General features: G+C 37.1%; 2 protein-coding genes across 6 annotated transcripts; one reads left to right on the top strand and one right to left on the bottom strand.

Annotated features, from left to right (window-relative positions):
• The first annotated feature begins 9241 nt into the window (after window positions 1-9241).
• Window positions 9242-10680, top strand: LOC104248481 (non-specific lipid-transfer protein C, cotyledon-specific isoform-like). Its single transcript, XM_009804743.2, has 2 exons — window positions 9242-9941; window positions 10436-10680. The coding sequence occupies exons 1-2, from the start codon at window positions 9598-9600 to the stop codon at window positions 10446-10448; spliced, it is 357 nt and encodes a 118-aa protein (XP_009803045.1). The 5' UTR covers window positions 9242-9597; the 3' UTR covers window positions 10449-10680.
• A 2240-nt stretch (window positions 10681-12920) lies between these two features.
• On the bottom strand, window positions 12921-23477 carry LOC104219028 (WPP domain-associated protein-like). Of its 5 annotated transcripts, none has more exons than XR_011405551.1 (7): window positions 23394-23477; window positions 20009-22435; window positions 17647-17773; window positions 16787-16888; window positions 16126-16204; window positions 13847-13935; window positions 12921-13770 (listed from the first exon to the last, which is right to left on the bottom strand). XR_011405551.1 is itself a non-coding variant. In XM_070168342.1 (6 exons), the coding sequence occupies exons 1-5, from the start codon at window positions 23444-23446 to the stop codon at window positions 16139-16141; spliced, it is 2775 nt and encodes a 924-aa protein (XP_070024443.1). In that variant the 5' UTR covers window positions 23447-23477; the 3' UTR covers window positions 12921-13935; window positions 16126-16138. The 5 variants fall into 5 exon arrangements, 3 of the variants coding, with proteins under 3 accessions (XP_070024443.1, XP_070024444.1, XP_070024445.1); XR_011405550.1 differs by having other exon boundaries at window positions 12921-13258; XM_070168342.1 differs by having other exon boundaries at window positions 12921-13935.
• Between the last annotated feature and the right edge of the window lie 228 nt (window positions 23478-23705).

The following is a 23705-nucleotide window of genomic DNA, read 5'->3' as shown; positions in this document are numbered from 1 at the left end:
CCGAGCGGACAACTCGAGCCGAAGAGGGGGCAACGTACCGGGAGCACTGAAGTCTACCTGGCCTTGTTGCTGGCCCAACCTCGTTCTATTTGGTGTAACTTCTACAGAAAAAGCGGGTCACGCGAATGTGTGCACCATTTTTAGAAGACTCACGGGGTGGTGTAAGAAGACAATTATATACAATTCAAATAATATCAAAGCGGTAAATAGACAACAATTAGCACAAAAGATTAACAAATTACAGTAATATCAACAATAAATAAAGCCAAGTAAAAATCATATTAACAAGCTCGAATTCTTGAACTCTGAACCAGAAGTTCTAAGTTCTTATCCCCAGCAGAGTCGCCAAGCTGTCACACCTCCTTTTTCCTACCCCCGGGAGGGTATAAGTGAGTCTTTTACAATTTAAGTGACAATCGAAACAGGATTATTTATTTAAAAATCAGAGTCGCCACTTGATAATTTATGGTGTCCCAAGTCACCAGTTTAAAATCCCGAATCGAGGAAATGACTCTTATTTACGGTCTGCGAACACAGAAATCCGGGTAAGGAATTCTGTTAACCCGGGAGAAGGTATTAGGCACTCACGAGTTCCGTGGTTCTAGCACGGTCACTTTGATCATACTTGGCTTAATCAAATTATCTAATTACTAATTTTAGAACCTATGTGCATTTGCATCTTTTAATTAAGAAATTATCTTGAAACGTTGTCACGCGTACATGTACCCATATGTATGACGCGTCAAAATCATGTCGCGAACGTGTCCACAATTAATAACGCTTTCTTATTATTAAGAAAGTTTAGTAGAAGTTGCGCGAACGCATACTTCGATTTTGTTTCTAAAATTGTAATTATGTCACGCGAACGTGTCCACAATCACGACGATATATTAAAATGTGCCAAACGGAGGGAGTACATTATACTAGGGAAAACAGTATTCTATTTCCCTATTCTAGTTGGAAAACATCAAAATGCAGCGGAGAAACGTACCATCAGATGATAGATAAGACAATAGCCCATTTTCTTGATTTTCCTTTTTGCAGTGCCCTCCCACAACGTAAACATCGACTAACCGCCATTATAAAGAACTGACTAGCCGAAAGGATTAAGAACAAAACCACACGAAAGCCAGTTCCAATGTCTGATAGATACAGATAATTAATCTCTTGATCACGTCCGCCGGTAGTAATTATCTCAATATGACACCTTTTTAATTTATAATGAAACTTCACATACAAAATCAATAGCTACCAACCAATTGTTTAAAATACATCAATACCACGCTAACGAGATTGGAACCGTGAACCTCGAACAAGACCTCGACTTTGGACGAGTGTTAGAAAGATACATGGTTGGAACTGCAAAACGACTAGTCAATGACGATGAGGATGGGGAGTCACGATAAAAGTGAAGTCTGCAACCAGTTTCTTACTGGAAATCAAGCTAATTACCAAGTAAGGCAAAATTCAGTCAGTAATAAGAACTCTTAAGCACAAGCAAGTGATGGTCTGTATTCTCAAAATAAGAACGAACCAAACAGTGAAATACCCCACACCGACTGTAATTACAATCAATTTTAAGTGGTGAAGATTTTTCTGTAATTGAAGAAAACATACATAATCATATAGCGAGCAAATTCCCGGTATTTACAGGGAAAACTTCGAGAAAATCAGAATCATCACAGATCGAACCAGAATTTCGGACTTAAAACTTCAACGGCAACCTCCACAAGACCCAAACTTAGAAGTGGCTCCAAACTTTGATTAATTCCATCATTCCGAAATCAGAAATCAGAAGAAGAAATCTAAAACTTAAAACGAAACTTCTTGAAAACTGGTGGAGATGGGGCGTTGAGCAGCTGCTTTTGGGAGTGGTTGCATTTTTTTTGGGTTGAAGCTGATGGAGATGGGGTCGTTTTGGAGGCGAAGTTAACAATCGCTGGACTTTTTTTTGATCCCTTCCGTTTCTTGCTGCTCAGGTCTGTTGTTTTTGGATAAGAGGAAGATGATGCAGCCCTGGGGAGTTCTATTGTTTTGGCTGCAGAAGCTCATAGTCCTCCTATAGAGAACGACGGATCCCCCTTTTAAAGACTAAGTTTTTAGGATTTTAAGGGTATTAGGGTTAGTTTAGTGAGTATTGGGCTTGGGTTGTTATGGGCTATGTCCGAAAATTAGGCCTAAAAATGGGTCGTTTGAGCCCAAATTTTATTATTTCCCCGCGAACGAGACTAAAAATACGATCTTATTTATTAATTAATCCTACTTAAGTAAAATAACTATTAAAATAAGATTGACCATTAAAACAAAACTATTTTTGGTATTTTTCAAGATTAAAAATGATTACAAAACATTAATGAAACTATTTTGTAATTTTCATTTTCTTGTAATAAAATAAAGTAAAAGAGTCAAAATTAATTGAAATAACGATATTAGACCTAAATTAAATATTTACATGCTAAAATATAAAAAATCTTGGGGAGGGTCAAAAATCATATGTCTATAATGTGAATCTATCTCTATCGACATAACCTGAATATAGCTATCTACGGACTCTCGCCACCTCGTGCGTACGTAGCTCCCCACAACAAGTAGCACACAATAATTAATACATCTAAGGGGATAAATTTCCTCTTACAAGGTTAAGCAAGAGACTTACCTCACTTCTAAGTCCTCAATCCGACTCTTTAACCTCAGTAGAACTCCTCAAACGACGCCGAACAAACCAAAACTAACCAAAAGTTGTATAAACTAATTAATATATACTCAGAAGTTCATAATTTATCTATTAAACTAATTTACCAACCAAATTCGAAAAGTCCATAAATATCACCCTCGGGCCCACGTGCCTGAATTTCGAATTTTTTTGAAAATAAATATTACCCATGACCTCATGAACTCAATTATATAATTTATTCCCAAATCCATGATCAATTTTGTGGTCAAATTCCATTTTTACCAAACCCTAGGCTCCAACAAAAATCCCATAAATTTCCCCTAATTTCATGTTAACTCTACCCGTAATCCGTGTATTTAACTCAAGAATTTATAGTGATCACTTACCTTGTAATGTTGATGAAAACCCCCCACAAAATGCTCTCACATTCTCCCAAGACCAAGTAAAAAAATGAGAGATAAGAGACTAAGTCACGTAATAAATTCAAGGCTGCCTAGTGATTCATTTCTTCGCGATCGCAGAAAATGCCTCGCGGTCGTGAAGGCCAATTCCTGCCACTGCCAAAAATCCTCTTCGCATTTACGACCTGGTGGTCACGTTCGCGATGAATTATTGCCCAGCCTTCCATGTTCGCGATCCCCATATCGCGTTCGCGTAGGCCAAAGTCCTCCCTGCCCAGCTGCTCCATTTTCCCTTCGCGATCGCGGTTGGGCCTCCTTATTCTCAAAGCACTGTCAGGTCCACCTTCGCAATCGCGGACCTTTGTTTGCATTCGTGAAGGGCAATCAGCTTCCCCTCCAAATCTCTTCTTCGCGATCACGAAGCACACCAACAGTTTTCAGCCTATGTCAAACATGCTCTAGGTGGTCCGAAACACACTTGAGCCACCCGGGACCCCGTTCAAATGCACCAATAAGTCCATAAATATATTTCGGACTTACTCAAAGCCTCATAACACATAAAACAACACCGAAATCAAGAATCGCGCCTCAAAACCTCATTAGTCAACTTCTAATTTTCAAACTCATATCATCCAACTTCAAACGCGTCGAAACATACTTAGACAACTCGAAATGATGATAAATTTTATGCACAAGTCATAAATTACAACATAAACCTATTCCAAGGTTCGAAATACCAAATAGACATCGATAACACTAAAATCCATTTCAAGTCAAACTTAGGGATTTCTAAAACCTTTAAAATGCCAACTTTCAACAATAAGCGTCGAAATGCTCCTGGCCCACCTGAAACTCAATCCGAACATACGCCTAAGTCAAAAATTATCATATGAACCTATTAGAACCTGCAAATTCCAATTCCGAGATCATTTACTAAAAGTGTTGACTCAAGTCAAACTTGGCCACCTTAGGCCACTATTATGGAACTAAGTGTTTTGAATTCAACCCGAACCCTTCCAAAGCCAAGCCAATCGTCCCCACACGTCATAAAACAGTAAAAAAAAATATATGAGAAGTCTTAAATAGGGAAACATGGATCTATAAATTAAAATGACCAATTGGATCGTTATAGATATGGTGCATCATGTGGGATTGAGGTTTGCATGTACTAGGTTGCAGTTCAGCTCTGAAGAGAAGGTCATGAATTTTAGACAAAATGGGCGGTATCGGATATTTAGATGAATGCTAGTAATACTTGGTATTACCTGAGAAGGTTGCACATTTCAGAAGGTGCACAGTATTTTGACTTATGGATGCTTCATTGGTATTGCGGTAATCACCTGGCTGATCAACTGCTGATGATCAGATTTTGCTATGCGGTACGAAAGAATTATGGAAGTATTTCTCATGTAATGATTGTGTATGAAGGATGCATCAGTCATTGGAGTGGTCGAGTTAGGATCAGATATGGTAATTCTGGTATTCTAGAGATTTGGAGGCTGGGAGTTCTTGGAGGCAGATTGTTCCTTGGTTGCGGAATGCGAAGGTATGGCCAAATTTAGACAGCTAATAGTATATATTATGATTAGGTTATTGTAGAATTTTGGAGGGTTATTTATCTGTCTTTGTATAATCGGAGTTGATTTGGATGGGGGCATTGGTAATCCCAATGATGATGTGAATTTTACACCGGGTCAAATTTGCTGACTCAACAGTGTTATTGTTGAGAGGTGTCATTCGGTTAGAGTTGAGCTTGTTCGTGTTCTGATATGTTCTATGTTTTACTCTTCTATGCTACAATGGGATGTGATCTGTTGGTTATTTGCACACATGATGCGGTTCTATTTGGGCCTTGTAGCGGAATTCGAGCGAAATGACTCTTGGGGTGTTGAATGGTTGAATGCGTCTTGGTTATGGTCTTTCCGGGTTGTAGTATGTTGTTCTGTCCATTTCTCTAAGGTTATGGTCATGCACTTTGTGTACTTGATATTGAATTGTGTGTGTTTTTTATTTTGAGAATTAGGACTCGAGGTATTTCAGGTGGACCGATGTTTGGATTGGGTCACGCACTGTGGCGGAGTTATGTTGGGATATGATCCTTTGTGTTGATTTTGGGTGCTTTGGTTCTCCCTTGTGTGATGGATTCATAGCATTGTGCTTGTGGTGGTATATGTTGAGCTTGTATAATAGTTCTCGCATTGGAGTCATTTTCCATTTTTGGGTACATTTGGGTTATTTCTTATAGGTGCACAGATTGCACGGTTTGTGTCCTTGAGATGTATTGGTGTAGCATGTCAGTATAGCATCTTGAATATGATGAGATGAGGTCATTAGACCTATAATGGGTGCTATCGGATTTTATTACCTGTAGGTTTGGAAGAATAATGTCGCTAATCATCTTAGAATTTGGCTATAGTTCTTGTCGGACGAGAGAGCCCCATGACCTGTTGATTTGATAGGTGGTTAAGAGTTTATGCTTGTTCCTGTCATCATTGGCATTGTGCTAAGGTTCAGAACAATGTTTTATTTGATATGAGGTTTGTTATCGGTACCAGGTTTGTTATTGAGCAACTATTATATGGTTAGGAGTTATTCCTATGAGTATCTTAGTTATATGGCACATCATGTGATTACCTTTTGGCTCGTGGTTATGTAGTGATTCGGATTGTTCAAACTTATAAGTGCATAAATGTGAGAATCGGGTAATGGATTCTGGAGATTGGGGATTTGACTCTAAGGTTTATGGACTAAGGTTAAAGTAAAGATCTTCAGTTATGTTGTGTTGTCAGGCTTATATAGATTGGGGAGACATGGGATCACCCACTGATATGTGTACAGTGAGTTTATATATTGCTTTGATGGCTTTGGAATGACTCTTGGCACGTTCGAAGACAAACATATGTTTAAATGGTGGAGAATGTAACAACCCACACGGTCGTTTTGAGCATTTGTATTCCATTCAGCTATTTAAAGTTTTGGGTAGATTCTTATGATGTATTATTACTTGTGTGAATCATCGGTATTTGTTTTCAGGTGATTCGGGATTGGTTTGGAAGAATGATTCTCAACTGGGAAGCTTTAAGCTGGAAGAGTTGACCAAGTTTGTCTTTTATGTATTTAACCTCGAATTGGAGTTTTGATGGTTCCATTAGGTCCGGTTAGTAATTTTGGACTTAAGCGTATGCCCGGATTTGTATTTGGATATTTTTAGAAGGTTTCGACACTATTTAGCGAAAGTTGGCAATTTGAAAGTTTGGAAAGTTCATAGGTTTGACTGGGAGTTGACTTTGTTGATACCGGGTTCGGATTGCTATTCCGAGAGTTGGAATATGTTTGTTATGTTATTTGGAGCTTGTGTGAAAAATTTGAAGTCATTCCGAGTTGATTTGATATGGTTCGGGACGAGTTTTGAAAGTTAAGAGTTCAAAAGTCCATTAAGTTTGATTTGATATGTGATTCGTGGTTTTGATGTTGTTATGTGTATATTGAGGCCTTGAGTGGGTCCGTATTATGTTTTGAGACTTTTTGGAACGTTTGGATGAGGTCTCGGGGGCCTCGACTGTGTTTTGGATTAGTTGCGAACAATGTTTTGGATTTATTTCATTGTTGATGATTCATGCCTCTGATGTTTTTGCATATGTGATTGGATGGCCATAGATGTGGTGCCGCAGGTGCGGCCATTTAGGTCCAGATGCGATGTATGGTGAATGCAAGATGGGAACGCATGTGCGAAGTTATTGTCGCAACTGCGAGTCCGCAGATGCGGACCTGTGGCCGTAGAAGCGAGTCGGCTAGGAGTTGAGTTTTGCGCATCTACAATTATCTTTCTACAGATGCATATCCACAGGCACGTCGGATTCCTATGAGGTGTGGGTGACTCGCAGGTGCGAGTTTTGTAACGCAGAAGCGGTGTTCGCAGATGCGACAATGTGACCACATATCTGGAAATGCTAGGCAGATTCTATATAATTCGAGAGTTTGTTCATTTTATCATATTTTGAGCTATGGAGCTCAGCTTTGGATGATTTTGGAGGCAATTTAACCACATGGATTGGGATAAGTATTTTTTTACTCAGTTTTGGTTATATTTCGTGATACCAACTTCGATTTTTGGTAATTAATTAGTGATTTAAAAGAGAAATTGGGGGTTTTTGTTTAAACTTTCCTAAAGTGAATATTTGAGTTTTGAACATCGATCGGGAGTCGGATTTGAGTGAAATTAGTATGGTTGGACTCGTAATTGAATGAGTTATCGGAAGTAGTAAGTTTTATCAGGTTCCAAGGTACTATTTCGGGTTTGACTTTTTGGTTGCCTTTGAGTATTTGATTAAAGATTCGACCTTTATCGTTTGGGTTTGTTTTCCTAGGCGTTATTTGATGTTTTGAGTTAATTTTTGCTAGTTTCGAGCCGTTTAGAGGTTGATTTGCGCAGGATGTGTTTCTAAAGTATTATTTGGCTTGCTTGGTATTTGATTTGACTTACTTGAGGTAAGTATCTTATATAAACTTGGTTGAGGCACTTGTTTCTGAGTTATTTGTGATGACTACGTGCTATAGGTGCGTACATGTGTGGGGTTTGAGCCCATGTTTGAGCACCGGGGGATATATCCATATTTGGGTAGTGCTTATGCTATAGTATGCCTAGAATTGACTGTTAAGCTTTATGTTGTGATGTATCTCATACTTGTAACCTTTTTGTGAACTATTTAATCCATGTTTGAGGATTGCATAGAGACTAATTTCCTGAATGAACTTGATAATTGATATTATGAAATCTGATATTCATTCATCATATACATGTATTCTTGTATATTTGCTTTTGTGCCTTCTGATTTGGACTGGATGCATGTGAACATGCCGGACGGATTGTATTGTTATGCCCGTGACCATGCCGGGAGGATTGTGTTGTTATGCATGTGACCATGCTAGACGGATTGTGTTGTTATGCATGTGACCACTCCGGGCGGAGTGTATTGTTATGTACGTGACCACGCCGGGCGGATGTGTTGTTATGCTTGTGACCATGCCTGGCGTATTGTAATATAGCATGTGACCACGCTTGGCAGATTCGTTATATTGGGCATGTGCCCACGTCGGCAGATTATGATATTGAGCCTGTGACCACACCGGGCTAATAACACGTTGAATTGAATGTGCTTACGTGTGGATATGGATCTATCCCCCTAGGGTCACCTTCTCATGTTTTTCTCTTGATAGTGTACACGCGGATTGTGAGAAACTGACGGATTTCTGGTTGATGTGGGCTCTGGGAGATCTGGTTATTGTTATTTGGATCGGGTTGCTCGCCGCAACAGGACTTATTGGCGTATTTTTATATGGATCTGGTTGCGCACCGTAACAGACTAATATTTGGTTATTGCATTTCATCTTTACTTGTAATTTCCTCGATTGTTTACTTGATTTACTTGCATATCTTCTTTATATGCTGGATTATTGACTGAGTAGAATACTTTAAAACAAAGAATTGTAAGCACCAAGGTGGTTTTTACATGTGGTATCCTGAGTTGATCATATATCTGCTCTATACTTGTTAACTTTATGAACTGCACAGGTGATCAACAATTATCATTTATAGTTCTTGCTTCTATTACCTCACCGAGGTTAGTTAGGATATTTATTGAGTATATGGGGTCGGTTGTACTCATACTACACTTCTGCATCTTGCGTACAGATTTTGGAGTTGATGTTGTTGTGTACGGCGGGAGCTGACATTGAAGATGTACCTGCGTTCCGGTTATAATTAACTGCCACTTGTACTTGGTATCTTTAGATTTGCAAATCTGTTTATGTATATTCCGAACAAATGATGTATCGATTTCATATCAGCATTGCAAATTCTAAATCTTAGAAGTTCATGATTTGTACTACCAGTCTTTGAGATTTTGTATAGAGTTTTAGTTGTTTCATTTATTGATCCCTTCTTACTTCATTATAGTTGTATTGACTATTATCTGACTTATCCAACGACTGAGTTAGATATCATTACGATTTATTAGATTTTGGATCGTGACAATAAATTAAATTTGGGGGAGTACTGTATGGTGGGCAATCCAAGAAAAGACTGATAACATGAATTTCCCTTAAAGTACAAAAGTTAACAATCCAAGAAAATAACTCCTGCAAAGCTCAATCAACAAACCTTTTTGGGAAGCTCATTCCCAACTCGCAAGAACCAATTGCTCCATTCTCTCTTTTATATAGAAAATTTTATTCCGTGTCTCAAAAGTTCACGCTAGTTGTATGAGATAACTTTTTTATTTCACAATTTTGTGGACCCAGATTTCTATGGACCCAGAAGTGTGAGATTGGGGTTCATAAATTTGTAAGACAAAAAAGAGTCTCATACAACTAGTGTGAGACACAAAATAAAACTTCTCCTTCTATATATAAAATCTTCTCCCACTGACTTCCAAGAGCAAACCAAACAGCTATAAATCCAAACTTCTCTTAGTACATTACAATCACCACTCCATTTTTCCAAACACATTTTCCAAACAAACCATGAAGAACCTTTTGTACTCAGTTGCTCTGTGCCTTTCTGTCCTCTTTGTTCTTGCTCATATCAATGAAGCAGTCATTCCCTGTGGCACTGTAGACATGAAGGCCGCAGCCTGCATCTCCTTTACCACAGGGAAGGATGCAAAGCCGTCGGCGCCATGTTGCAGTGGACTGCAACAGTTGGCACAAAGCGTGAAGTCTGTGGATGATAAGAAGGATATTTGCAGATGCCTTAAAGCTGGTGTGACGAACTTTGCTGGGGTACAAGACAAGTTCCTTAGCCAACTTCCCACTGCTTGTACAATCAAAGTTGGCTTCCCTGTCTCCATGAACACCAACTGTGAAACGTGAGTATAATCTTCTTTCAAAAGAGTTTAAGTCATGTGCATTACACTAAAATTTTTACAAGGTAAAATACCTTATTTTTTACTAATCTCACTTTCTATAAACAGTTACTTTAGTTATTGTTTTGGTGATATGATATATAAAAATATTTTTGCACTGTCCGTATATAGTTATTATTCACTTTGTCTCGAAAAGTAAGTTTTAAATTATTTTCTGAAAATTTCTAGAAAAATCTCTTAATATCGTTGACTAGAAATAATGTTCTTTATTTTGTAAAGACCACTTATTTGAGTCGATTTTCAAGCTTGCCCAAATAGACTGTGAATGGTAAGGTAAGACTAATTTTTAATGAAAAAATTGAACATGTTGTCTCTCTAATTCATGAGACTTGCCAGTTTGAAAATTCGTACCCAGTTTTGTACTGTAATAGATAATAAATCTTTTAACTTTATCCGAATGTACTTACGTTTGGTGTGTTGGGAATGTCAATTTGCAGGATTCGCATGTAAGACCAAATTGATTTGGAGAGGTTATAGCAAGTAGGAAAAAGCTAGTGTTATCTCACATGAATAAGACGTGAGATAGGCAAATAAGAGCTCTATATATATGTGATGTAATAGGCAACCTGGGCATTGGCCTTGGCTTTTGTAACTTTTCACTTGTTATGAGGTTATTAGTGAATCATTGAGCGTTCTCACAACTACTTTCGGTGAGGATATCTTTTTTTAACTGTTTTTATTATTTCTTTCCGGAGTTAATTCTTTTATTGAGTTTAACTTCTATACAACTATTCTAGGTTAGATCACCTCAAAATTAATTACAAGTTGTCATTCATAAAAAGTAAAATTAGTATACTTTGGAAATTGTATAAGACAAGTTAACTGCAATGACGTGTTAAAATATATTGATAGTGTAAAAAAAAATATACTCACAATATTTGTAAATTACAAATCTTGGTAGGGAATAGAGCTACAGTAGGGAGCGCTTTCGGTGCGAATCCGGATTAATAAGACCCTAAAGCGGGTGAAAAGTCAAACAACAATTAAAGAAATATTAAAAAAAGAACTTGTCAAACGGGAGAAAATTTTCAATGAACTTGACAAATAAGTAAAATGGAAATTGTATTCACTTTTAATCCATCCTGGAGGATGAACAATATTCTCCAGTATATATGTATTGGATATTTGGATTCCCAAACATGCCATAGGATAGTAACTTTAAAAATCTTCATATTTGAGTTAAATTTAATTTGGTCAATGGCAAAGCGGTACTTCTTAAATATGAAATGACAATGTTATGTTATATAGAGACATGAGATTAGCAATTTAACTTTGACTTTGTAGATCTTCTACAAAGTGAAGGAAAAGAAGTAAAAAGAAACTGGGGTATATAACAAATGACCTAGGAAAAAGAGATACGATATCTAACTTCTTATTATGTACGAACCATCGTCCACTGAAGAATAAATAGTGTCGGTAAAAAAATGTATGTGCAATCAGCATTACTTTCCTTAATATGATTGGCACTGGAGTAACTAATAATAGTAACTATATGTGGATGGGTGTGGTAACTGGGTTCGACTAAGATTTGTTTCTAATGTTCGGTTGATTGGAACATTCTACCATTTTACCTCCGGTAAAAAATGTAAAAATAGCACGGGCTAGCCAGTTTTCGGGCTGGTTATTCAAAAATAGCCAGCGTTTGCAAAGTCATTGGAAAAAAGCTACTATTTTGCTGCAATAGGGACCGGTCCATCATAATATACTGAAGATAGGTGCACTTGTGTATGAACTTCCAGCATATTATGCTGGATTCCAACACGTGGAAAGTTCCAGCATAATATACTGGAGACTGGAGCACATGTGTATGAACTTCCAGTATATTATGCTGGAATTCCAGTATAGTTATGCTGGAACTCCAGTATAGTTATGCTGGAGTATTTTTCAAATTTTGGACAGTATTTTCATTCAGATTTATCTTTACATGAAAAGTGGCTAAATTTCGATTACTTTTAAAACGGTGGCTATTCAAAATAATTTGTCCCGTAAAAATTGCTCCATTAGATTTCAGTGGTAGGTCACATGTCTGTCAGGTCGCTGTTCGGTTCTTTCATAGGATGGTCCATTAGGTAAAGTACTATTAGGTTCCCTATACACTTCTCACTTTTAGGAACAGCCCATGAAATCTTTTGATAAAGGTCATAGTATATGGATAACAAGACTTTTGATCTAATCTTAGCACCTGGAATGCTTTCACGTCGATAGTATAAGATAGTTTTAATCTTTTTAATCTATACGAAAACATACAATATTAGATATTGGGAATCAGCCATTCGATGAATCTGTTGAAGGGGACAACCTACAGGCTCCAACCAATTGTTGAATTTGAAGTATTTTGCAGTTGAGATTCTATAAGTAGCTGTAAAAGACTGATCTACACTATCATTTACATATACGTAGCTCATGGAAGATATTTGTCATATACGTTACAACGAAACACCTAAAATTTCCATATCTAACTTTTGATATCAACAGAATCTTCCAGACTTTTGTTGTTTCAGATTTTATAATTTAAAATTGACAAATTAGTATGCAAATGAAATTTTTTTTAAAAAAAGAAAGAAAGAAGGAAACCAACTATACAAGACGAAATATTGTTTATCGTCTGATATTAAACTGAGCATCCACTATCTATTCGTTCATCTATTCAAAACAATCTTAGTATATGCACTTATGCAGTCATGCTACTTGGTGAGACAAGTTTTCAATACAAGGACATAATTAGGGAAAGACCAAAAATCTCAAGGAGGATAAGTGAAATTATCGAATTATCGCCACAAAGCAAAATTTTAACAAAGGGAAAAAGAGATAAAAACGAAGGCTCAGAAAGTTTAGCATCAGCATAGATGGCAATCAGGAAAAAATCAATATAATTTGTCTCTTTGATAAAGTTAATCATAATTGCAATCTCAGAGCAAGGAATATAATAAACATAGATTTTCTTTGAATTGCACTATCCAAAATGATTTTTACATTCTATTTCTCTATGTACAAGAAGAGTTGGAAATGTGTTGAAGACCCTAAAGTACTTAAAATGCCCAGAAGCAGCTATGGTTGTTTGGTCCTTCCTACCTATGTTATCGAATTTGCATAACAAGAAAATATGGAGTCATCTATAAGACAGGTCTATTGAACTTCTCCTATTTCATGTTCCTAATACTTGTCCTCGTTACTAACAGGATTTTCAGGCTCCACATGGCAACAAATTTCATCAGCCAGGACCAAGAAAAAACAAAATTGCCCAGTTTTGAAGTTCTTACCTGTACAACAGGAGAAACAGGAAGCAACACGAGGTTATTTTTTAAAGAAACAGACGCAAGAAGACTAAGATATGCTGCTATATTTAAAAAAACAAAAATATGCTGCAACATCTCTTAGCCCCATAGATATCCTTCTCTAAAAAGTTGTACAAGTTAAACAGAGACGGAACTAGCAACAAGCTTGATTCCAAAAGCTACTTTGCCCCTTTTATAGTGTAGTTCAAATTTTTTTTCTGTGAGCTAGAGTGAATTATTAAATTTTCGGTGGAATATGACCAGTTCACCTTGCTTGCTTGTGCTGGGCCATTTGGAACGAAAAAAAGCACCTAGATTACAGAATATACATGGCAGAGGACGATACAATAGAGTTCATTGGTTCAGTATCAGACCGAATAGCACTTATGTAAATGAATGCTTCTCTTGTACAGGGCTATATTCCGTCTTCTTCTTCTTCTTTTTTTCCTGACCAGCACTATCTTTCTTTTTTCTTTTAAGAACAGAGGTACCCAGGCCTGCTTGCACGCACCTAGACCATTTAACTGACAAGCACTATCTTAGTGCTGATATATTAATATATGATAGACTTACCTGTTCAAGAAATTCTTCTAACTGCTTGTAAAAGTGGCATGAATGGTTATTTCGGGCTGGCAATAGAGAGGGTAATTGGCTGAACTATCCTGCATTGAGTGGATAGAGTAAAAGAATTGTGTCTTATGCAATAAGAGTTGCAATTGAGCAGGTTTAGGATGTAGCTCCAGTACATGTATACTCAATAGGGTCTAACAAACATATGCATGTTAACAAAGTAGAGTCCCCCCAGTAATTAAAAATTGTAATGATGTTCGTAAAATGTTAACAGGTCAAAGAGATGGTAACTGTAGAACACATCAAGGTATAGTTCCAAAATATATTTTCAAGAACAAGTGACTTTAATACGTTACTATCTACACTTCCACAACGCATATAATCTCGCTATTTATATCTAAACACACTGAATCTGTTAAAAGATGCAACATCTGTAATGTTCAAAATACTTGGTATCATTCATATTTAATCCTTTTTTATGGTCTAAAAATCTGTGTACTGCCCATGGCAATGAGTAAATCTTACTTTCATATCCTAGCTGTCACTGAAAACTAGTTCACTAGATTTATATGCTAAATGCAAATTTTGGTGTCCAAAAATAGCTTGATAAAAAATTTCCTTCTAAAAAAAAATAGCTTGATAAAATTCTAACTTGTCATAATCTCTAAGCTCAGAGTGAAACCTAATGAATTCACAAGAGAACACCACCCTTTCATTAAGGATTTGCATTTATATATAACCGGGAAATCTCTGAGGGCCAATAGCACATGGTTCGAAACTCAGTAGATAATGGGCCACCTCTCTACTCTTCTCCACTTAAATAATGGGTTTTTGTCTATGGCAGGGTTTGAACCCATGATGTGCGCCTAACCCATACATCATACACAGCGCTCTTACCACAAGACCAAAGCCATGGAGGTCCACCCTTTCGTTAAATTTCCACTTAAGAAACCACAAATTGGATGAGATATGTTATTATGACCATCAAATTATTGTTAGGAGGCATCAAACATGTGTTAGGAAGATCGCTTCTTAAATAACTGGTTTCCTTTTGGGTGTCGTGGAATTTCATAATCGTTTTGTATCTTGGCTAGAGGAAGACTTGGCAATCTAATAGGTCTAGCGCTCTCCAGTACTGTAGGGAGTACCTTGCTAATATCCAAACTTGTCATGATCTCTGAGCTCAGAGTGAAACCTCTCTGTATCTTGGCTTAAAGAAGAAATGGCAATCTAATTGGTTTAGGGACCTCTCTGTATCTTGGCTTGAGGAAGAAATGGCAATCCAATTGGTTTAGGGACCTCTCTGTATCTTGGCTTGAGGAAGAAATGGCAGTCCAATTGGTTTAGGTCTCTTTCTAATAGCTTGCTATCATACTAATTAGTCATAATATTTAAGACCATAGTGAAACCTGATGAATTCATAGTTGACAAGAAAAAACCAGTCTTTCACTAAGTTTTCACTTACGACCACGAATTGCATGAGATATTTTTATATTATCAAAACCTTGCTAGGAAACATGAAACATGTGTTAGGTCATTTGCCTTTCTCTAATTACAACATCTTGCATTCCATGCATACACAGTGACTACCCTTTTCTTTTCCCAAAGAGTTTATGTTCACTATGGGCAAAAACCAGGTATGATGAATGGAGCATATACTATCAAAAAGAAGAGCCAAGGGTATTATAACTTTTAGCCCGCGCCAAAAACTATTTACATTCGGTAGCCGAAAGTGTATAAAATTTGTATATAACATACATAATGTGTGTGTGTATATATATATATATATATATATATATATATAGATAGATAAGAAAAATATACATTTTTTCGGCTATTATTTTGAGAGTGGCTATACAATGTCATTTTCCCAAAATTATTGTAATTGGAGGGCAGTTATTTAACTAAGATTCATTTTTTCCTTTTCTTACCAAAAGGTAGGGTGACGCTTGACTAATGTTGAAGCTAATGTGGACATAACAAGTAGCATAACTCAAAAATTCTTACCAATATATGGGGGTGAAGCTAGACTAATGTTGAAGCTATAGCAGATACAAAAAGTAGCACATAACTCAACAATAGTTGTTTCCTTTTTCCTTATGTTCGAAAGATGAAAGCAATAACTATCCAGAAAACAAAAGTACTAATATAGTAATATGTACTCTTTTGCATAGACATTTCACACTCCAGTATTCTGGTGCTCTAACTGATAGCAACCGAGCAATATTATACTGCTTCCAAGACCACCATATAAAATTTAACCAATAGCAAAAGAAAATTACCTTATGTAGGAGATTACTTCACTGGTTTAGCAGAATCTCCCCTTAACTCCTTTCTTATCAGCTTAAGAATTTCAATAATCTGCATTTGAATAAAAGAGATATGTAAGAAGATACAATGTTACCTTCTTACAATACAAGCTTCAAGGGAAACTGCAACTAGTCAACCCCCCCCCACCCCACCCCTAAATGCCCAATCCTCCACCCCAACCCCTGGAATTTGTTCACCAGCAGCAGGAAAAAGTCTTTTATCCCACTTGCCATTTCAACCGCAGTTACTGATAGTCCTAAATGCCCAATCCTCCACCCAACCCCTGGAATTGTTCACCAGCAGCAGGAAAATTCTTTTATCCCACTTGCCATTTCAACCGCAGTTACTGATAGTCCCCACATGATAACTACTACATACTCTGGTGTTGTTTTTTCTTAATTTCTCCCTTTAACTTGTCCTTCAAAACTTGGTGCCAAGAAAAATTCTGTATTCAGATGCAAAGGCCAGTTCCTGAATCTAGCAGCCTCAATAGAATTATTTTTAGTATTTGCAATCTTAGAGACAATACTTGAACAAGTTTACTTGCTCCAAGTTAAATCAAAAGAACCCAAAAACACTTATATTGAAGGGGAAAGTTAATTAAGATTTCTTTGAGCAGAAGATTTGACTTACTCCAGGATAATGCTGCAAAACTGGCGAGTAGTGATCAAGTGCGATGTATATCTTTTCAAGTAGTCGCAGAAGTGTATCTACCTCATCTCCCAAAAGATCAACCTGAATATAGAATTTAAAATATATCAGGCAAACTAATATATTTTTTTTGATGACCGAGAAATCTGTCTGGGGCCGATCCTTTGGACCAACCGCAGGCTTCGAAACTCGGTGGATAATGGGCCCGCCCCTCTACCCTTCTCCACTTAAATACCAGGCTTTGCTTTGCATGGTGTGGGGGCTTGAACCTGTAACCTAAGACACAAATCCACCACCCTTTGCCACTTGAGCTAGGCCCTGGGGGCTATATCAGGCAAACTATAGAAGCATGGATAAATCAAAGGATGTTTTTACTTATGTAGTAGGCTTGGAACTTACACTTGAAGTCATTGCAGAGTTAGCTACTATGAAAATGCTTTGATAAAAGAGAACTATTATGAACATGCAAAACAAAAAAAAATATACAGGATCAATACAATTTTTAATAGGTAATTTTATATCTTCATAGCTATCCAAATGAAATGGCATGATTATAGATGATTCAAATAGCCAACCAAGTAGTTTGGGATTGAGATGTCGTTGTTGTTCTACAGCTTGTAAATAAATAGAAATCGATATAAATGGAAAATTCATTTTGATGTCCGTACTATCAATTGCTTATTTTGTCTCTTTATAGTTAGATAACTTTAGCAGGGATCATAACGAGAGTCAGATTTTCAATTAACCTAAGTCAACCATCTCTCCATTAGTTTGGAGGCTGCATGTAGATTAACATACTCCAACTGATTATATTCCTATGCCTAATAAATGCAGGTCATTACCTCAGCCTCGGCCTTTTGAAGATCTGAACATCTTTTTTCAAGCCTCTGGCGGTACAATAGCACTGTTCTTCTAAGTGAATTGGTCTTCTTAGCAAGAGAATTCAATTGACACGATGAATGCTCCAACCTGAAAGTATTGAGACAATCTATTATGCTGTAGGCAAATCAACACATTGTAAAATTCAAGAATTCTTATCTTCTATAACCTAGGTCCATGTGTATGTGTGCACATGTGCATGCGTGTCTGCCTGCGTGTGTTTATGCCAGTTAAATGAAAAATGAACATGTACAAGTATACACTGTATTTCCTATTAGTATAAAATGATTAAGCCAGTCTACCGTAAAAACATGGTGTTAATGCTTAATCCAGTTAAAAAAATTCCCGATTACTATACAATAACTAAGCCAGTTATAACACCTATATACCTGATTTCCGATGCATACAAAAAAAAATCAGGATATGCATAGACAAATAGGCTTGTAAACTACAATAAAGAAATGCACAATGTTTTAGTGCTGGAAAACTTTTTTGGCACATGTTGGTGCAGTAAACAGGAGGGAAACTAGGCACAACGGGAAGACTTAGCTGCCATGTGACCGGTAGGTCAAGGGTTCAAGCCATGAAAACAGTAGCTTACAAAATAGCAAGGTAAAACTGTAGAAAAGACCCAATGTGGTCTGGTCCTTTTTTAGCGAGATCTTAGCGCACCAGGTTGATGCATTAAACAATAGCTTATCTATAGCTGGGGTAGGGCACATGGAGAGAACGAGTCCATTAAGGAGTAGATGAGTAAATATTATCGACAAAAGGGAAAAAACTAAAGGATAGAAATAGATATCCAACTTATAATCAACTGGCAATTTGTGACAGCAAAAAGTAGAATCTTTTCCTTCCATGAAGAAAACTTGGGGAAAATAACTGTAAGTGTTATTTCATCTCATGATTAGCTTTTACGTATAATTCAAATTTTTGAGACCAATAAGGTTTAGTTTTAACAACGTAAATTTTTTTTCTTTTTTGATCAAGAAAGCAATATGGATATCAAGAGGGATCCTGTTGAGCTGCATAAGAGAGTCCTATTCTACAGCATTTGAATGTTCCCTGGTATATAAGGGCCTATAGATTGATGTGGCAGGAAGAAACTATGGCAGGTTAGTATTAGAAAGCAGAGCAAAGTTTACGGGCAATCCCAATTTGAAGAGAAGGGATTCTTCTTTTAAATTCAAGTTTAGCACTTAGAGTAAAGAAATCTGTTGTTGGGTCATTTAGGCTTCTATCTTGGCCCATTTTTTAAAATGGCAAAGTTATGTATAATGGGGTTTGTTATGTTATAGGCATTCCATATTTTTGTTGGGGCTAATGTAAAGATGACTGCCATCTCAAAATAATTGTACATTAACTTATCAAATGCTCCCTCTGTTTCAATTTATGTGTCTTAGTTTGACTTAGCTCGGAGCTTAAGTAAGAAACTTCTAGATCTTGCAGTCTTAAACTAAAGATATGTGTAATGTACCAAGATGCCCTTAAATCTTGTGGTCTTAAATATGTCATGTGAAATGTTGGAGTTAAATAGTTACTAAAAATAGAAAGAGGCAGTCTTTTTGAAATAGACTAAAAGGAAAGTAAGACACATAAATTGAAACGGAGGGAGTACATACATATAGTTGATTTTCATAAAGATAATAATGACAGCTGCATTAGCAATGCTTCCTTTTTTAATTGGTAATATTACGGTAACAATCATATTAGGCAATTGTGATTAACTATTTAACTTAATGTCATTTCCCTTTCAATAGATGAACTAGCATATTTAAGTATTTACATAAATTTTATATATTGCTTTTTACTTATATAGAGTAATGAAAATATTACACATTTCCATAGTATCACTATAAATTTACCATTTTGGAAGATAGAATTGTTTCGAGTATCATTTATTTCTTATGTCATTACATTTATTACTATTTTAATCAGGCTTTTACCCAGTTTGGAACTCTACTGTGCCGGTAGAACTTTTTGGTATCTAAAATTTTGATAGGACTCACAAGAGTCCATATGTGGAAAAGTATAACTTTTTTTTTTTTTGCACCGGGTGTCCGAGTCTCTTAGAGCCCCGACTAATCCCGGGGGTGCACAGGCCCTCGACAAGGAGTTTCTCGCAAGTGCACCACGGTTAATTCAGGTTTTACCCAGTCCGATGGCCCTCAGAAATTGTTTGCACCCAGTGGGTTTCGAACTTGAGACCTTGACAGGGAGCAAACCCAAGGCTCAAGTCAATTGCCACCAGGCCAACCCCTGAGGGTTGAAAAGTATAACTTTAAAAGGTAATCATTAATACCATGTGGATTATGAAGCACATACCTCGCATGATTAGTTTCAAGACTGCCATTCACCCTGTATTCAAAATCCGCAAGCATTTTTGACAGCTCATGCACCGTACAAATTACTGTTTCCATCTGCTTTCTTTGCTCAATTTCTTTGGTTTCATTTAAGGCCAAAATGTTCTGCCTCTCCTCAGAAACAGCAAGGACCACCTTTGTTTTGTCATCAGCTTCTTTTAACTCCTGCACCTTCTCTACAAGCTTTTGATTTAACTGGTGGGTCACCTCCTTCAGTACTTCAATTTGCTCCAATGCTTCTGCCAATTGACTCTTTACTGCATCTAACTCTATATTGTTCTCAGAAACTAATCTTTGCTGCCTACTTGCATGTTCTCTCACAGCATTGAGCTCTTGAGTTACCAACTGAAAATGTTCCTTCTCCTTTGCTAGAGCAGTTGATGCATCTCTTGCTAATTTGTCCTTTTCATCCACTGACGTTTCGAGCTGATAAATCATTTGCTTTAGTTTTTCCTTCTCTTCAACCTCCAATGTTAATTCATATTCCCTCTGAATAGCTTTCATCTCAAGAAATATCCGACCTTCATTTTCATTCAAATAATCCTGGTACAATTCTTTGAGCTTGTCCTGAGCATCCTTGATTCCTTCACTGAAAATCACTCCATAAAGATCTTGCACTATCAGACACTCTAACTCTGAATCTTCAAGTTCAAATTTGCTGGTACTTTCGGCATTAATGTAAGCTTCCCTCAAAATAATATCATAAATTCCATTCATAATATGAAACTCCATGCTTGACTCATCAGCTTCTCTGCCTTTCTTTCTAATGAGATCCCTCAGAAAACATGTATACACTTCTTCCCGGACTGAAGCTGCTATCTGTAAGTCTTCCACAACTAAATTGATATCATCTATTTGCTTTAGCATGTTAACTTCAGCAAAAGACTGTTGCCGACTCTTCTCAGCAGCGCTGGAAATTTCGGACAACATACACTTCACGTCATTTTCCTTATCTCTAAGCAATTCGTTTAGCTGACGATTTTCCGAAAGAAGGCTGTCGATTCTGTCCTTCAAATTGTCTAAACTTTCAGCTTTCTGAGTAAATTCAGGACAGTTTTTATTCTTTACAAGGATATCGTCCAATTTCAATATAACTTCTGGGATCTTCTTTCTTAGAAAATCAAACTCCCCCTGATCCGTCTTATGCGGCACAATAGACCCCCTTCCTATAAGATTTAGATATTCGCGTCTTAGAGCAAAGTAGTCATCAGTTTTCTTTTCCAGAATGGACTCGTGTTCTCTCTTCATCTTTGTCATCATATTATTAAAATAGTCCACCATTTCCTCCCGTGACATGTGTTTCAATGAGGCAGCTTCAAACTTCTCGGGTATATCACTTTTTGAATCCTCCAGCCACCCTTTTTCCTCCCAAATAGATTTTGAAGATGCCACATGCTCACTTGACATCTTGCGGTGAAAGTGGTCCACATCCTGAGATCCATGTAATGTCAGACGCCCTGTTTCTGTACTTGACAATGACTTCAATATAATCTCTATACCATTCCGCAAACTAGAGATCTCATTCAACTTCTCAATTCGAATGTCACGTGATTGATGATACTGATCCCACAATTTGTCCTCAAAACCTTCCTGCATGCCCCGGATCAGACTCTGCATCACCACAGCATCAAGCTCCGATTCAATTAGATGCTCCTCCTGCCACTGCCCCATTGATGTCTTGGACAACTGTATCATTTCATCCATCCGTATGAAAATGGCCTCCATGGTCATTTTCAGATTCTTCAGTGTTTTGTCGACGTGTACCCAACTCTCAGATTCCTTCTCTCGCAAAATGCCACCAAGACCCACCAACTCTGAACAAGAACCACTCCTTCTGAAAGAGCTGAAGCCTCTAACCCTATCAATTCCCTTCTTCAGCTTCTTGAACTGATCCTTGGTTGAGTTTCTTAGCCCATCCAGAATTTCTCTCAACTTCTCATGTTCCAGAAAAACATCAGATGAAGTCCAATGCTTCTGAGAATTCAAACCCTCTAGCTCATCCCCTAACACAGGTGACCCCAAAGATTCAGTTTTACTCAGACCCACATCGTGAAATTGCAAATACTCCTTCAGCTTGGCTAATTCCATTTCCTTAGAAATCATTCTCTCATCCGCCTCTTGTTCCACAGCACGTACAATTCCCTTAACAACAGAGTTACTCACCATCCTCGACACCATCATCCGGTCATTGATATCTTCCCAATACAAGTCAAAGTCCTCCAAAATTTCATCACCCAAATTCTCACTTCCGCTTCCACCATTCACCATTCTCTCAGGCCCACTATTACTTGTTCCCACATAAGCATTACCACCACATGAATTTATACCATTCCCATTACCAGCTCCTCCATTCTCTAACACCTCGGTGATACCCATAAGATAAACATACCTGCACACAGTATGTCAATGTATTCATATCTTCTGCATTGACACTACCAATACAACTACAGAGTGAAGCAATGGATCAGAAACAGAAGAGAGGCTAGAGTACATTAGTAACAAGCAAACCTTGACTGTGAATTTTTTTTTTTAAATGACGTCTTAAAAAACAGAAGAGAGACTAGACTACATTAGTAACAAGCAAACCTCGAGTATTCCACCCGGGTACCTGTTACCTCCCAGGTACCAGGTACCAGGTAACTCTACCCACCAAGGCTTAGGCAGATTTGATTGTGTATCGGCAAATACCCAATTACACTTCTAAGAGAACTCAGAATGATCGTACCATGATCTGATTTGCAAGCCTACTCGGGTTTCATGCATTTACTTGTAAGAACAGAATATTTTGTCTAGTAATTGTTAGTGACAGCTCCATTGGAAAAAATTAATTCTGTCAAAAAAATTCATTTTTAATATCATGGCATAAAAGAGACAACAACAACCAAAAATCATTAATGAAAGATTAAGCAAAGTCCCAATTGCGTTTCACAATAAACAATCACAAAGACATACCCATAAAACAAAATACACTGAAATCCATTAAATTCCTCAGCTCCATTAACTAAAGTTTGAGCTTAATTAATACTACAAGCTAATTAAACCAAAGTTAACAAGTAAAAAGTAAAGCAATAGTTATTATGTAGGAAAAGCTAAAATGTGTGAACTTACAAGGAAAGAAATTGAACCCTTTACTTCAAGCAATAGAATTTCCAAATTTGAAGGTTCAAAATAGGGTTCTTTTTGTTTGAAAAATTCCAATTTGACCGTTAAATGTTAAATTCTGCCAACTGTTTTTTTAGATTTTCAGACTCATTGGAGTGTCAGCTTTTTGTTAGGGTTTTTCATGAGCGGGAGGGAGTGAATAGAAATGAAATGAGAGTCGAAAGTGAAGCTATTTACAGAATTACCATCGTTTTGAGTCATTGTTATAAGAGGGTGAAGTTGGTAGGAAGAGGGTCATAATAAGAATGCCGATAGCGTGGAATCCTAAAATGTGGTCTACCTACGTATATATTATTTGTTTGTATGTAGAATAAGAAATATAGTATTTGTTGGCATTTGATCTCCCTTTTCTCTCTCCTCCTTTTTTATTGAAGCTTCTAGTAAACATATTTGACTAGGGAGGCATGTCCATGCAGCCATCCACTTGCACACACTTGCAATTTACGTGAACCTATTTTCTTTTTGGTCCGTTCCAAAAAGATTGATCTCTTTTTAAA

Source organism: Nicotiana sylvestris, chromosome 2 (genome assembly GCF_000393655.2).
Source record: "Nicotiana sylvestris chromosome 2, ASM39365v2, whole genome shotgun sequence".
NCBI lineage: Eukaryota > Viridiplantae > Streptophyta > Magnoliopsida > Solanales > Solanaceae > Nicotiana > Nicotiana sylvestris.
Note: the sequence above shows the minus strand (reverse complement) of the source record. Positions and strands in the feature narration are given on the sequence as shown.

Bases quoted from the DNA above. Each gene is read 5' to 3' on its own strand.
- LOC104248481 (XM_009804743.2), top strand. From the start codon at position 9,598: ATGAAGAACCTTTTGTACTCAGTTGCTCTGTGCCTTTCTGTCCTCTTT.
- LOC104219028 (XM_070168342.1), bottom strand. From the start codon at position 23,446: ATGACCCTCTTCCTACCAACTTCACCCTCTTATAACAATGACTCAAAA. The intron at 17,774-20,008 runs GTATGTGCTTCA...CAATACTTTCAG, and splicing joins CTTGAAACTAATCATGCGAG to GTTGGAGCATTCATCGTGTC. The intron at 16,205-16,786 runs GTAAGTCAAATC...ATTCAAATGCAG, and splicing joins TTTTGCAGCATTATCCTGGA to ATTATTGAAATTCTTAAGCT.